Genomic DNA, 14,784 nt, shown 5'->3' with positions numbered 1-14,784 from the left:
CAGCCTCCATCTCATGTCTCATCTCTTCTTGGCGTCCTCAGGTCCAGATTCCGGGGCTGGACGAGCTGCAGGTGTTCGTCCCCTCCGGCCTGGTCTCCCAGCGTCCCATCATCCTTCAGTTGCTCAACGCAGCAGCGGGCAAGGACTGCTCCAAGGAGCCTGATGAAATGGCGGAGGATGAGGCCTACCTCCTCATGAGCAAGCAGGGAGCCGGGGACTCGCCTGGTGAGGCCAGCTGGGTGCAGTGGGATGGGACCCTGCTCAAGCTGGTGCCTCAGATGGAGACGGTGGACACGCTCAGAGCCATGAAGGTTGGAGTTTGCCGTAGCTCTCCCTGTTCGGTATTCTAAATTTAGTGTATGCTTTTGTATACCTCGGTAGAGTCTGAGTTATAAAAAATGCCCTTGTCATCACGGGTTTGGCATGTGAAGCCAGATTTAGTAGCATTGTTAGCATTCTTGGCGCTTGTGCTGGGTTAGTGGAAAGATAAGCTGCGTAATGTGTGAGACTGCGGAGTCTGACTCATGGGAGGACTCGATGTGGGATTGGACGACTCGCCTCAGTTGCTCTCATCTTCCCATGGGCGATTTTGTCGCCTGCCCTCTCTCTGCAGATCGACAACCTGCTACTGGTGGCGATGCAGTCAGTCCACCTGGCGACCCAACGCAAGGCCTTCCAACAGTCCATGGATGACCTACTGACCCTGCGCTGCGAGCAGACCTCCAGTCAGCCCCTTATCGCCAAGGCGCTTAAGCAGCTCAAGGTAGCTCATCCCTCTAGAAGCTTGACAATGTCCCTGTCTGGTACTTTCCCCATCTACGTGCACTTTCACTATGATGTACCAAGGTGCTCGCAGCCTAAATCCCAAAGTGCGTTTTGCAGCCTTTAAAAATTGCTAGTTAAGTGCAATTTTTGTGGCTTTTTATATAAATAAACTTATGGAAAATAAGTGCATAAAATTGTGCATAAACTGTGGTCACCCTAACTGCAGAAAAACTAGTTCTACCAGAATAGACTCAATGGTTCATCATTTGGAGCTACGATTTCCTCTGTTGCTGGTTGGGTTCAGTGCTTCCTGTGCGGTGGCGTCGTGGTCGAGGTCTGGCCTAGTTAAAGGATGCTCGCGGGTCGCCATGTGCTTCTGCCGTCTGGTGCGAACCGCCCTGCCGAGAAATGGGGCCCCCTGGCGTGAAATTTCACTCGTCCTTGCAGAACGAGGCCCTGCAGCTGTGTATCAAGATCAACGCTGTCATCGACCGGGTGGAGTACATGTTCACGTCTGACTTTGAGGCCGAGGTGGAGGATTGTGAGTCGACCACGCTCCATCACTATTACCGTGAAGCCATGATCCAGGGCTACAACTTTGCCTTTGAGGTCAGTGTTCAGGGACTGACTGGCCTGTTTACTCAGTATGGGATTGAGCATCACACCTCCCACCATGCTAGAATGTTCTAAGTTCTAAACTGTAGAGTTACATTAGTGAACTGGGGTCTATACTCATATAAGTAATAGTTTTTTTTTTTCCAAGTATCTCAAGCTTTTTCCCTCATTTTGATCACTTACTTAATATTTCTGCAAATGTCGAATACTAATATTATACTGATAAAGTTACATATGGATCCTGAACACTGTTACCTGACAGTATTTCATTCATTCAGTCATTCATGGCAGTCCTCAAAGTATTTGCTGTTTTATTTTATTTTTGACTTTATTTCGTGGGAGTTTTCTATGGGGAAATGTTTCAGGGACATGCCACATCCGGGGGATTTCCGTTAACCCCATCACTGGTATGTAATGAGCTTGTCATGAATGATGCCGTTATCCTCAGTGAGATGTCTGGCATTCATGGTGACGCTGTGAAAGGGCAGGGCAAGCATCAGCGTGGGTGTCACAGCCATTCAGAAATGCTAATTCACTGCAGAGTGGCGCCCCCAGCTGTGGGGTTACGGCATGTTAGTCATGCCGTAGATTTTTTCGCTTTCTCCTAAAAAATGAGAGCATTGAGCTTCGAGTCAAAGATAAAATTTCCGAATTCCAGAGTCTAAAAATGTGTTGAATTCTTGCTCTGTGGCATAAAAGGCGATTTATGAAAATGCACATGCGTTCTGCACATTTGAGCCTTATTACAGAACTTCAATGCTTCAGTTTCATCCAGTGATTCACATGCAGTTTGATTGTAGGTGCTAATGATGCAGATGTTTCAGCTTCTGCTTGCTCAGAACTTGAAGACTGATGACTCTTAAGTATTTGATATAATAAGCAATTGGTTGTTGAAGCTCGGACGTAGCTCCAGTGATGTAGCTTCACTGGATGTGTTCCGTTTCTGTCACAGTACCACAAGGAGGTGGTGCGCCTGATGTCAGGGGATTTCCGGCAGCGCATCGGCGAGCGCTACATCGCCTTCGCCCGTAAGTGGATGAACTACGTGCTGACGAAGTGCGAGAGTGGGCGTGGCACGCGGCCCAGGTACGTCTGCCCGCTGGAACCACGGGATCTGCCGCCTGCCGGGGGTCTGTAGCTACGGCGACACCAGTGACGCTGCTCTCCCCTTGCAGGTGGGCTACACAGGGCTTCGACTTCCTCCAGGCCATCGAGCCCGCCTTCATCTCGGCGCTGCCTGAGGATGACTTCCTGGTGAATGCCGTGCATCACGCTTCTCTGTTTTGTTTGCGGGGTGTAAATCATTGTTTGCCTTGTAGGGTTGCATTTTTAAAAGCATCACTGGCACAGTCTGGGTTAACTGCACTTCAGAAGGGTCCAACGTAAAACTTCAAAGGCTTTGGGTTGTTGGAAAACGCTGTGTGCTACACGTCTGTTTCTCTGTCCTTTAGAGTCTGCAGGCTCTGATGAACGAATGCATTGGTCATGTGATCGGCAAGCCCCACAGCCCCGTCAGCGGCTTTTACCTCCGTAAGGCCCCACCCACTTCTCTCCTCATACTAAGCATAAAGTACACAGCTCTGCCCGGAAGTTGTGTGATGGATCATTTGTGCATAAATATCTGTGAATATACAGCATTGACACAGATGACTGACACCCTCTGGTGGTTGCAAGCAGTAATTGCAGCACCTTGTGGCGACCCTGCATCTTCATCCTGAGCTACTGGCAACGTGTATATTAGGGTGATGGCTGCATGAGTATTATCTCGCCTGTCTGTTCAGCCCCCAGGAACCCTCGACCCGTCAAGGTGCCCCGCTGCCACAGCGATCCCCCGAACCCCAATCTGTTTATCGGCAATGCTGAGGGATTCAGGTAAAACCGGTGCCGTTCACACTGACCCAGCCCCCCCCCCCCCCACCAGTCTCCATGTGTATGTCTGTCCCTCATTTCTCTGCATGGGTCTTCCGTCTCCTGCAGTTACTGGTTTCTTGGACAGGTGGTTTAACTCTTAACCTAGTATTAATGCTTAGTTTTCCAATGCTCTGCACATTAACGTTTTGCAAGCAGGTGTGCGAGTCACCGTTCCTCCAAGCAACACCCGTATCGCCCTTATCTTAGGGTCGGCCTGGCTCGTATGAGTAGCCCATTTCACACATGTGATGGCATTCAAAAGTAAATTGGGAATCCTGCCAGAGTGCCCCAGTTTCTCAAGGCGTGGTATGTGTTCTCGTGCTCTGTGCCCATTCCGGCCATCTCGGAGTGCCCGCTTCTGAGACGGGGTGCTCCGCGCCCGGGGCTCGGACCCCCAGCCTGTCCACCCGTTGGGATTCTTCAGCCTGCTTTTTCGCCGCAGCTCTCGGAGTCTCCCCTGCGACCTCCGGACCCCACCGTGCCCCACTGGCCCCCGCCCTGCCCCGCAGGGCCCCGGGGACCCGAGCCTCACCAAAACACCCGGCAGCACCCCCAATGACCTCAGGTAGCGTTGCCCCTGCCCCAAGCGGCCTCTTCTCGATCACCACCCCTACCCCCGGTGGTGCTTCTCCACCTCCCTCCCTGCCAGCAGGCGACCCTCTGCACGTGAAGCTCCGCCCATGTTTGCAGTGCCCCCCCCCCCCCCAGCTCATCTGTTTGCATTCAATTAATTGGCAGAATAATGGAGAACTGCTTATAAAACAACAATATATTCAGACTTTACAAACAGATACCAGTGTGCGTGGTATTTTTGGAAGCTTATATTAAAACTACCCATGGATTATGTCTACAGTTACTATATGTAAGGTTCAGCAGCGCCGCTGGATGAATGGCTGGACTGCTTGATATGTTTAGAAAACCAATCAAGTTAACATCTTTGCCCCAAGTTCTCCTTTAATCAGCAAATTGATTGATGCAGGCAGCACTGAACGTACTTAAGATGGCAGATTGACACAAACGCTTTCGGTGAACCCAGAACCACATCCTTTCCCAAACTGGCGGAATGTCAAGTGAACGTGCCTGAACACCGGGGGATGTTGCCCAGAGACCAGGAGAGTGTTAAAGGTTGAGTTGATGGGAGGGGGGAGGTGAGGTGTCGTTTGAATCGTCAACCTGAAATTTCGCACGGGCTCATCCGGACCACGACTGCGTGATGTGTGATTTTCACACGGATGTGGAGGCTATGTGAGTGAATGGGCCCCGCCGTATGTCTGTGCTAACCTGCTAACAGCAGAAGCTGCTTTCACGCCTAACCCTCTCCTTCCTCTGGGTCTACTCCTGTCTCTCCATTGTGGCAGCGCTAACACACTGTTAAACCTTCTCATGTGTCTGTGCTGTCATTCGGGACAGGGGGGTGTTACAAAGGGGGGGGGGGTCGGTCGGTGAGACAAACACCTATCATTGCAGGCCTACTCACTGCACCGGCTGGCGACTCGTCGTGTTTCTCTGGAAAGGTGTGTTTGTGTGTGTGTGTGTGTCAGTGTACTGTGTCGGCTGATATTGGATGTGTGTGACGATCGACTGAATGTAGTTGCTAAAGTGTGAACCAGGGGGAGGTGACCACAGGTGAGTCAACCAACAAGATGGAGTTCAGATTAGATTAGATAAGAATTTTCCCCTGGGATGAATAAAAGTTTGAGTTGGTTTAGTTGGAGTGGATGGTGACTATAGTGAAAAATGACACTGTGACTGAGTTTTTGTTGGTGAAAAGAAGGGGTATGAGAGCTGGGAGGGGGTGGACTTGCTGTTTTGGGGAAGATGCTCTGCTGTTTTGGTTGACAGTGTCCAACTCATCTGCACAGAAGCTCTAACCTCCATGACAATGACCGCCTGTCATCAGTGGCTGCGGAGCTACATTTCAAATCCCTGAGTCGACACTCCAGTCCCACCGAAGACCGGGAAGGTGAGGGAGCGTAACTACCTCTCCTCTGCCTTGGACTAGTTGGATTCTACCATTTTGAACATTGTTTGTAGTGATTCTTCTCACAGATTGTCGTTGTCAATTTGTTGAACCAATCGGAAGCCTGTCCATTTGTGTGATGTTCATTTTATTTTTTTTTTCTTTGATTCCTTTTCTCCGCCCATCAGAGCCATCGTACCCGAAGGGTGACCCCAGCACGACAGCTAGGCGAAGCTGGGAGCTTCGTACCTTCATCAGCCAGTCAAAAGGTGGGTTGGAGCGGCTGTTCAGCATCTGCTGCATGCTTTACCTGTTTCTGTCGTGTTCCAAGCACAGAATCTCCCAGTGCACCCGCTTAATCTATTTACTGATGAGGTGAAACATTTGATTACTTTGGTTGTTTGTTTGCGTACATGCTGCTCTATCATTAAACAGTAGGGCGCCATTTTTTTTACCCCGTTGCCACGTTTGATTCCTCTCACCGTAACTGTGACCCCCCCCCACCCCCCCCCACCGATCCCTGCCCTGCCCTGGCCACCTCGCCGCCTCCCCCAGATGTCCGGCAGAGCCCCATGGAGGCAGTGCGCCGGTCCATCCGCACCTACGAGGACAAGCGCTACGCCATCATGAAACAGCGGAACATCATTGGCCAAGTGTGCCACAAGCCCAAGTCCTATGACAATGTCATGCACGTGGGCCTGAGGAAGGTCACCTTCAAGTGGCAGAGGGGCAATAAGATAGGTACGCTGTCACATCCCCCTCCGTGGTGCTCTCTGCTTAGCTTGGCTTAGGGAGTTCTGATGGTTCAGATGGTTATACATCTGATGTTATATATTATATATTCTGATGGTTATACATCTGCTGTCGATGGGTTTGGTAATACTCTGTATGAAGCATGGCAGTGTAGTAATGTTTGGCTTATATAAGGATGTAACGGTGCGTAAAATTCCTGGTTCAGTACAAACCTTGGTTTTACGCTCATGGTTTGGTGCGGTTTCGGTTAAGCAAGGAAAATCATTTTTTTTTCCAAATTATCGATTTTTAAAACTGCAAAAACAATTGGGAAAAGTTGTTCACCAAAGGTAATGCATCTGTCAACGTGTCTGAATGACAATTTATGAGATGCTTACTTGCACATTTGTAAAAATAAATATTAAATATTTGTAAAAATATATAAACCGCAAACTACCGAGTATGGTTGCATATCTGTAAGCATAGACACCCCTGCAATCATAAATGTTTTTTGCCCAGTCTGAATTTCCGGACAATAATGCATTAAATACCACGGTGAGACTAACTTGCAGAGGCTGTTTTTGCCTTGCTCTGGTCGTGCCGCTGATGATGTCAGGGCGCTGGGTGCGTTTCTGGCAACATTATCCGAGTTCAGTATAACAGATCCGACAGATAGACTTGGTCTTATCAACTACTCTCCCTTCAGTGTTGGGGTAATTTATTAGGTCAAAATATTCCCAAACCGCTCATTATGATGAGCTAACCAGCAATAGCTGTAACCAACTCATTAGCGTAACATTTTCCATGTTGAGCTTATACTAGAGGTCGACCGATATGGGTTTTTTCAATTTAGGAGTCAGGGTCAGCCGACGGCCGATATATGCTGCCGATATTTTTTGGCCGAAAATTGTACGTTTTCCCCTCTATTTGCATGATAAAATATTACACTAATAATAACAAAGGATAACTAAAATTTCTCAACTTAGCATTTATTGAATACTGACTTGTGTAAATTTAAATATAAACTTAAATAACAAAAACACAATACAACTTGTAAACAATAACTTAAACTTATAAACAATAAAAATTGCAGCATCAGAATCTCTTTTAGGGCACAATATAGCAGCAAACTCCTTCTTCAGCTCCCAAGCTCACCAGCCTACTGCAGATATTGCACCTGGCTTTTCCTGGTGTTGGCTTGGTGAAATGCTGCCATACAGGATTAGATTTTTGTTCAGCGATCAGACAGCAATTACTAAAACAGAAGAAAAAATACAAGATTAGCATTTTTATTATAGTGCCTTCATCTTCAATTCATTCTACAATTTCAGTATTCCATGCACATTAAAACAATTACACTCTAATACATTTTGAAAGGAAAAAACACTATTAACTAAGTGCATCATGGTATGATGAGTAGTGTACAAGGCCCAACATGTTGTTTATGTTAGCAGACAGATAGCTTACAAGCCAAATTCACAATCAGAATCTAGCGATTGCAGAAAATAAAATAAAATAACTTTGTCGTATTACACAGCCTTGTATGCAAGGACAACATAAGCCCCTAGTGATTGTGACGTTGTCGACGTAAAAGCCCATATAAAGGATAGACACGTATAATGAGGAAACTAACTGCGCAAAGTCGTGCACTTTTTATCTAGACGTCTGACAAATTGCTTGAATCTCCGCTCTCAAATGCAAACAAGTTGCACATAAGGACCATTGTCAGCTTCAGCTCAAGTGAATGGTAACCATGCTTTCGAACAAACAGTTTTCTCCACCATGCATTGTTCTTAGCAGCTGTGTCTCAGAGGACGGTGCTGTCTGTCGGTGTAAAATCGGGGCAGAGTAACGCATCTCTCACACACGCTGCAGTGTTTGAGAGCTGCCTGCTCCGCCCCACACACAGAGTGAAACTCTCCGACACAAGAAAAAAAAACAGAACTGCTAACATCGGGCTGATATGGTAATTTAAATGTTAACAATTAAAAATGATTTTTAACGATTAAAAAACGTCTGTGAGCCCACCAACAAGCGCACAAAACTAACTTGGTCAGAAACAATGATCCTTAACGTTACCTGTAAGCTACATTTGATTAAAGGCTCATTATCATTATGCGAGTTCTCGACAGCATAATTCGCGGTCTCTTTTAAAGCAACATTTCATAGCAAATCAGTTAAATAAATAGGTAATTGAAAGATCAGAATTTAAGCCTTACCGTTTTCTCCCAGGACTCTTCCAAAACTTCTGGTTGGGGTCCTGCACAAGGCAGCATTGGTCACGTGTTCCACAGCAACAATAACATTGGGCAGACGTGCCTGTCTGTGAATCGGCGTAGTGCGCTCGGATATCGGCCAATGCCGATACATTAAAATATGCCAAATATCGGCCCGATATATTGGTCGACCTCTAGCTTATACTCATGAATTTAGGTTTCGCTCGTGTCAAAAAATGTATTCATTCGTTTCATTGTGCATACTGATTTGAAAATGATGTACAGAATGGTATATGACAGATACGTGTACCTTCTGGAAATGGCTAAAAGGAACTGCTGTGTCTGTAGGCGAAGGGCAGTATGGGAAGGTGTACACCTGCATCAACGTCGACACCGGAGAGCTGATGGCAATGAAAGAGGTATGAATGGCCACTTGTTGAGAAGATGACTAAATACTGGATGGAAAATGTATAAATACTGTTTGTTTGCAGTTGGTTGATCTTTAAAATAAGCCCTTATGGTTTTGGTTAATATAGATCAGGTTCCAGCCCAATGACCACAAAACGATAAAGGAAACTGCAGACGAGCTGAAAATCTTTGAGGGCATCAAGCACCCCAATCTCGTTCGTTACTTTGGTGTGGAACTCCACCGGGTAAGATGGCTGCTCTTTGTTAGGTTTGCCGGTGATTCTGACAGCGCGTGTGCGGGCATTGGTTCCTTAATGGTGCGTTCGATTATCTCTCCGAGGTACGTGACGTCATGTCCGACCAATCTCCCGTTCCTGCGACACATCTAGGAATAAACATGGCTGCCTCCATGAACACGCTGTCGTGTGTTGTCGCTTTATATTTTAGCAGATTTGGAGTGAGATTCTTTTTTCTGTCAGACAAACAAACAAGAAAAACACGAACTAGTCAAACCACATTAAAAGCTTTATAATATTTTAGTAGATCCATAGTGATATTCTTTGTTCGAGAGGCAAACAAACTACAAACAAACAAGACACTAACAAGTCTGGTAAAAATCTGAGATTGCATGCTAGGATACTGTTTACGGTCACGATATGGTATTCTCTAAATCGATGTCGTGCAATTATATTTATAACTATGAATACATTTACCAACAATAAAACATTTTTAAATATGTATAAAATAGAATTACTGTTGACTCTGTAAGTCGCCATATTGAAATGACGTCATAAGGGAATCTTGGACAACAAAATTCTGTCCGACGTCAGCGTTGGAAAGGAGGCGTGTTCCTGACAGGAAATGAAGGTTTTCATGACATTCTTATCTGGGTTCTGACTTGGAGAGAGATAATGGAATGCAGGAGAAGGGTTCCTTGCAGATTTGATGGGATGTGGGCATTAACCCTAACCCCACACTGCTCATGTTTAGGAGGAGATGTACATCTTCATGGAGTACTGTGATGAAGGCACTCTGGAGGAGGTATCCAGGCTAGGTCTCCAGGAACATGTGATACGACTCTACAGCAAGCAGATCACCACGGCCATCAACGTGCTACACGAGCATGGAATTGTGCACCGTGACATTAAGGGTGGGTGTTGTCTTCCACACCCCCACATTCTGTATACCGAAACTTCACTAGAATTCAGATTCTCTGTGTTTGGGACTCCCTCAGTCTCTGACGTCCCTGTTCTCAACTTCTATTCATTGTGATTAAATCTGATATGATTCCGGTGTGCTCATTTTAATGGATGTGGTTTATTGGGACGCTTTGCCAGGTACCATTAAAATCAGCCAAGCCCTACTTTGGCATCGGGATTTGCCACCGGAAATGCGTTTTTTCAAGGCAGAAACTGAAAATAGGTGTCAGGAAACGGATGTTTGTGCAAGTCCTGCAGACCAAAATATTTGGTTCCTGGTAGAACTTCATGGCAGGTATTAAGATGTAAACTGAGTAGCAGAATGACTTAAACAGCTGTTCTCAGTTCAGGCAAACGCCAGTATTGTAACATGACTATTTCAATATTAGTCTAAATACTAGAACTCGTGGCCATAAGTGGAAATTAGCGGGAGAACATTTTAAAACAAATTTGAGGAAGCACTTCTTTACACAGCGTGTAGTCAGAGTATGGAATAGTCTTCCTGCTATTGTAGTGGAAGCTAAAACCCTGGGTTCCTTTAAATCAGAGCTAGATAAGATTTTAACAACTCTGAGCTATTAGCTAAGTTCTCCCCAAACAAGCTTGATGGGCCGAATGGCCTCCTCTCGTTTGTAAATTTCTTATGTTCTTATGAATTAAAATGTTAATTGTGTACATATGCATACTTATTGTAATGTATATTCAAAATGCAGAATCTGTGCTGTTGCAGTTTCCTCCGTCCGTCTAAAACCACATTTTTCCATTTTTATTGCATTTTCATTCCCCACTCCCCCACATAGGTGCGAACATATTCCTGACATCATCCGGCCTGATCAAGCTTGGCGATTTCGGCTGCTCGGTCAAGCTGAAGAACAATGCCCAGACCATGCCAGGGGAGGTGAACAGCACTCTGGGAACAGCAGGTAATGGAGCGCCAATGTTAATGAAATGGACTTTCACTGTGAAACTCGTGACCTCTTTTCCGGGGGTCCTTGTACTTGTGCTGAATTTGGCTCATTAAAGCAGGAGGACACTCAGTCACATATTGGTCAATGTCGCGGAATAAGTGATTTTATCACAGTCAGCAGGTGGCGCCATTTTGCCTAATAGAATGTCTTGTAGAACATGGTCTGTTTCTCCATGTGGACTAGGGAGGATGTATCTCATATCAGCTAACTGCTTTACTTCTCCCCCACACTCTCTCCCTTGTCTTCCTTAGCGTACATGGCACCAGAGGTCATCACCAGGGCTAAAGGTGAAGGTCACGGTAGAGCAGCTGACATCTGGAGTCTAGGCTGTGTCCTGATCGAGATGGTGACAGGAAAGGTAGAGGCTGACTTTCCCATCGTCTACCTCCCTCTCTTTCTCACTATTTGCTTCTGGCTCCTGGAAAATCGAAAAAAAAACCTGATTTTTTTTTTTTTTTTTTTTTTAATGCATTTTCCAGTCACGGAGGAGTGAAAAATGAAACGTCCTTGAAAATAAATGGATTGTCCTGAATATTTACATACATGATAAAATAACCAAGTCTTGTTCTGAAATATTGAAAGGAGGGTTTTATAAAAGTTGATCGCTATGTATGTATACCAACTGTGAATGTAGCAGGTCGGAACCACCATGTTTCCCTGAATATAAGTGGAGGCAAAAAATCCCAATACGTTTTTCTGGGGGGGTGGGGGGAATATGGAGAAATTATACATAGGATTATCTCTCTCTGCCTCTCTTGCCCATTGTACAATTCTTCAAATGTTTTTTGTTACTAGTCAGTGAAAATGAGTTGAGCAAAATTTCAGAGGGTGAGTTCGTGTTTCACTGATATCTCTGATGATATTTATAATGATTTTTGGTAGAACTGAAATTGCAAAGGTAACTAATAATAGAACAGTTGTCTTGCCTGGCAGCCATAGCGAGAAACCATCTTATGTCTGCCCCCTTTCTGTCATTTCTATATATTGGGCAAATATTTTCATATCACGATCACGATTTTTCAGTGTGCACTTATGCAACTGAATTGTTTCATAAGCCAATAAATTCAGCGTATAGTTAGAATACGAAAAACTGCAATGTAAAATCTAAAAGTACTGAATGATATAAACGGGCTACTGATGAAGTATTTTATGAACAATGATTAAAAAACAAAGGCCATATTGTTTAAACTGTCACAGCACTAAATGCATAATAATTATCACACTGAAGTCTTTTTTTGTCAGTGTTGAAGGAAAGAATGTGTGGATTATCAATTATGCAGTAAACTGAGACAAAGCAAAGAATGTTAGTTAAATTGTCATGATATTTTAGAGTGGAATTCAGGTGATTCTTTGACAGCGGCCTACGTTTCCCTCCAAGATCTCAAATTTTTAAAAGTAACTTCACAGGCAACCCTGTGTCAAGTGTAATGTGTACTTGAGTGTGGGTCATAAAAAGGTACTGGGAAAATGTTCTGAGAAGAACGGGAACCCTGGCTTCGTTCTGTTTCTTGTTGTCATTTCCACTCTTCATCCCTGTAAAGCCTGCATGCTATTGATCCAGAATCGCGTGCCCTGCAGGGTCCCCGCGACGTGCTTCTGGCCGTACTGGTTAAATTAACTGCCCGTGCCTTTGAAGATCATATTTCCAGCTAAACCACAAAAAGGCCTGAAATTCCTGCCCACACAGGTCGGGCCGCCCCATCCTGATGCTTAGAAACAAATATTTATAGCTGGATCAGCCCGACTGGTCCTCTGTCTTCCCTGATTTGGATCTAAATTATGCTTTCAGTTCAAGGGGTAGCATGTTTTGGTTACCTAGCAACCATAGAAGATCCTGCTGAGTGGCTTTTTGAATTAAATTTTTTCTCTTCTAGGCTATTTTGAAGCTCTGGTGGTGGTTATGCAAGGTGGGCTGTGTGTCGCGCCCGTGCGCATTAACCTGACCCTCCCTTTTCCTGTTTGTCCCCTGTGCGATCAGAGACCCTGGCACGAGTATGAGCACAACTTCCAGATCATGTACAAGGTGGGAATGGGACACAAGCCGCCTATCCCAGAGAAGCTGAGCGCCGAGGGGAAGGACTTCCTGCAGCACTGCCTGGAGAGCGATCCCAAGCAGCGGTGGACCGCGAGCACGCTGCTGGACCACCCCTTCGTCAAGGTGAGACACCCATCTGGCCTGCGGGCTGCACGGCCACCTTCTCATTCATTCCAGAGCCCTTCACCTATACTCCCCCAATCCGCCCTCATCCCCTGGCCAAACATCAACAGTTCCACATCATCTGGACACATTTGCACTGGAACTTGGGAACGGAAAGGCATGGTCAGGTCTAAGGGGGGTCCGAGTGCAGAGACTCTCTTCCTCAGGCATTTATTACAGTTATGTTTAGCTACTTTGGTTGCTGAAAAGTGCAAAAATGCTATAACAATGCTTTTCTACGAATGACAAAATTTCAGATTTTGAAAAAAGCTTGATTCCCAAACAAAATCAGGATGTCAGTAAGGCCAGCCTGGTACCAAATAGCAAATATTTGAGAGAGAGTGCATTTAAGTGTCATTGAGGTCAACTATGAGCTGCACAGAGTGTATCTGACATGGTGAATTCTGGGTAGTCTTACTGGGTTGACATTGGCATGATGGTGTTAAGGGGATCCAGTGGAGGTTGGGCACATGGTGGTTTCCTATCATCCGCTATGGTAATTCCCTCCCCCCCACAGGTTTGCACGGATGAAGAGTGATGTCCCCCCCCCCCACACACCCTCCGACGCTTCTCACCTGTACAAACCCCAAGCACTACTGTATGTAATATTTACAACACTGTTGTCGAGAAAGGAGGGGTAGACTGGTGAATGAACTATTGAAAAGGGCATCGAGCCATCACAGAGGCTCACATGGACTGGCAGGATTTTTCCCAGCATGCAACAGGGCAAGTCTTACATGTACAGTTCCTGGTGGGGAGATGTTGCATTGTACATATTGTAAGAACTGAATTTGGAAAGGTTCTTGTAAAATGAGTATTGTAAAGCTCAAATAATAATAATAATAATATTAGCTATTGTGGGTGTGTTCCTATGGTGATGTCTAATGAAGCAGCATGGAGAGTACACACAAAAGAACAAAACTGAGGGCACTTTGCATGGGGGGGCCGTGCAGACTGGGGGGGAAAGAACCTTGGGCTGTTCCTGTTGGGGGGTGGGGGCTACTAAACCATGGAATTGCAAATGTACTGATGGATTTGGCGGCCGTAAGGCAGGGTACAGTCTGAAAAGCCCCCCCGCAGAAACTGAAGCCTGAGCTAAACCTGGGGGGGTGGGGCACTGTGGCCAGAGAGGATTTTATTAAAATTTTCAATTTTCTTTTTTGCTTTTAAAAGTATTGTATTTTTTTTTTCTCCTTTTGCCATGCTGCAAGCCCAGTCGTTAATGTCTGTATTTAAACAGTGTGTGTGTATGTGTGGAGACTCCCCCAATGGACTATGGGAAAGCACGTGTGTGCCAGGGATAGGTATGTATGCGTGAGCATGTGTCTGAATGTGTGCGTGTGACTGGAACCCAGCCTATTGATGAGGGAGGGGGGAGGGGGGGCCCCTGATCTGACTGCTGCTGAACACACACACACTCTTTGGCTCCTGCTGCTCATTCAATGTTTGCAATGTAAAATAATAAATAAATACATTTTTAAAAAAACATGGTCAATCGTGATGTGACGCCGCCGTGTGGTTGGGCAGGGTGAAGCACGTTTGTCACAGGCAGCAGGTGACACAAGCTACCTACTCTGTTTTAGACGTCCTATCATGCACAAAATGTATTTTCATTTACAGTGTTAAGCTGCTCTTCTAAGCAGTAGAACTTTTTCAGAAGTGTGTCGCACGAGTGGACAGAAACAACCCCAAATGTGGACAGCAGGTACAAGCTATTAATAAACCTATTGAAAAAAATCTTTCACAGCTGAGGATTCAATATGGGGGAAGCAGGTAAAGCTGTTCAGGGTCCAGTTTTGCAAAACAAGTTTGA

General features: G+C 45.7%; 1 protein-coding gene across 4 annotated transcripts in view; it reads left to right on the top strand.

Moving 5' to 3' along the window:
- Positions 1–14,457, top strand: part of map3k4 (mitogen-activated protein kinase kinase kinase 4) — a 28,100-nt gene extending 13,643 nt beyond the window's left edge. For 3 of the 4 annotated variants that reach the window (XM_023830245.2, XM_023830247.2, XM_023830248.2), the window contains exons 10-27: positions 42–311; positions 614–763; positions 1,213–1,374; positions 2,333–2,466; positions 2,556–2,634; positions 2,832–2,910; positions 3,162–3,252; positions 3,734–3,856; positions 5,154–5,254; positions 5,440–5,520; positions 5,807–5,992; positions 8,548–8,618; positions 8,736–8,852; positions 9,598–9,757; positions 10,607–10,729; positions 11,026–11,132; positions 12,753–12,932; positions 13,489–14,457. In XM_023830245.2, the coding sequence (XP_023686013.2) occupies positions 42–311; positions 614–763; positions 1,213–1,374; positions 2,333–2,466; positions 2,556–2,634; positions 2,832–2,910; positions 3,162–3,252; positions 3,734–3,856; positions 5,154–5,254; positions 5,440–5,520; positions 5,807–5,992; positions 8,548–8,618; positions 8,736–8,852; positions 9,598–9,757; positions 10,607–10,729; positions 11,026–11,132; positions 12,753–12,932; positions 13,489–13,509 (2,235 nt within the window). In that variant the 3' untranslated portion in view covers positions 13,510–14,457. The remainder of the gene's footprint in view (positions 1–41; positions 312–613; positions 764–1,212; positions 1,375–2,332; positions 2,467–2,555; positions 2,635–2,831; positions 2,911–3,161; positions 3,253–3,733; positions 3,857–5,153; positions 5,255–5,439; positions 5,521–5,806; positions 5,993–8,547; positions 8,619–8,735; positions 8,853–9,597; positions 9,758–10,606; positions 10,730–11,025; positions 11,133–12,752; positions 12,933–13,488) is intronic. The other variant, XM_023830246.2, reaches the window with a different exon arrangement.
- Positions 14,458–14,784: the final 327 nt, after the last annotated feature.

The sequence above is a fragment of the Paramormyrops kingsleyae genome, chromosome 3 (assembly GCF_048594095.1).
Source record: "Paramormyrops kingsleyae isolate MSU_618 chromosome 3, PKINGS_0.4, whole genome shotgun sequence".
Lineage (NCBI taxonomy): Eukaryota > Metazoa > Chordata > Actinopteri > Osteoglossiformes > Mormyridae > Paramormyrops > Paramormyrops kingsleyae.
Note: the sequence above shows the minus strand (reverse complement) of the source record. Positions and strands in the feature narration are given on the sequence as shown.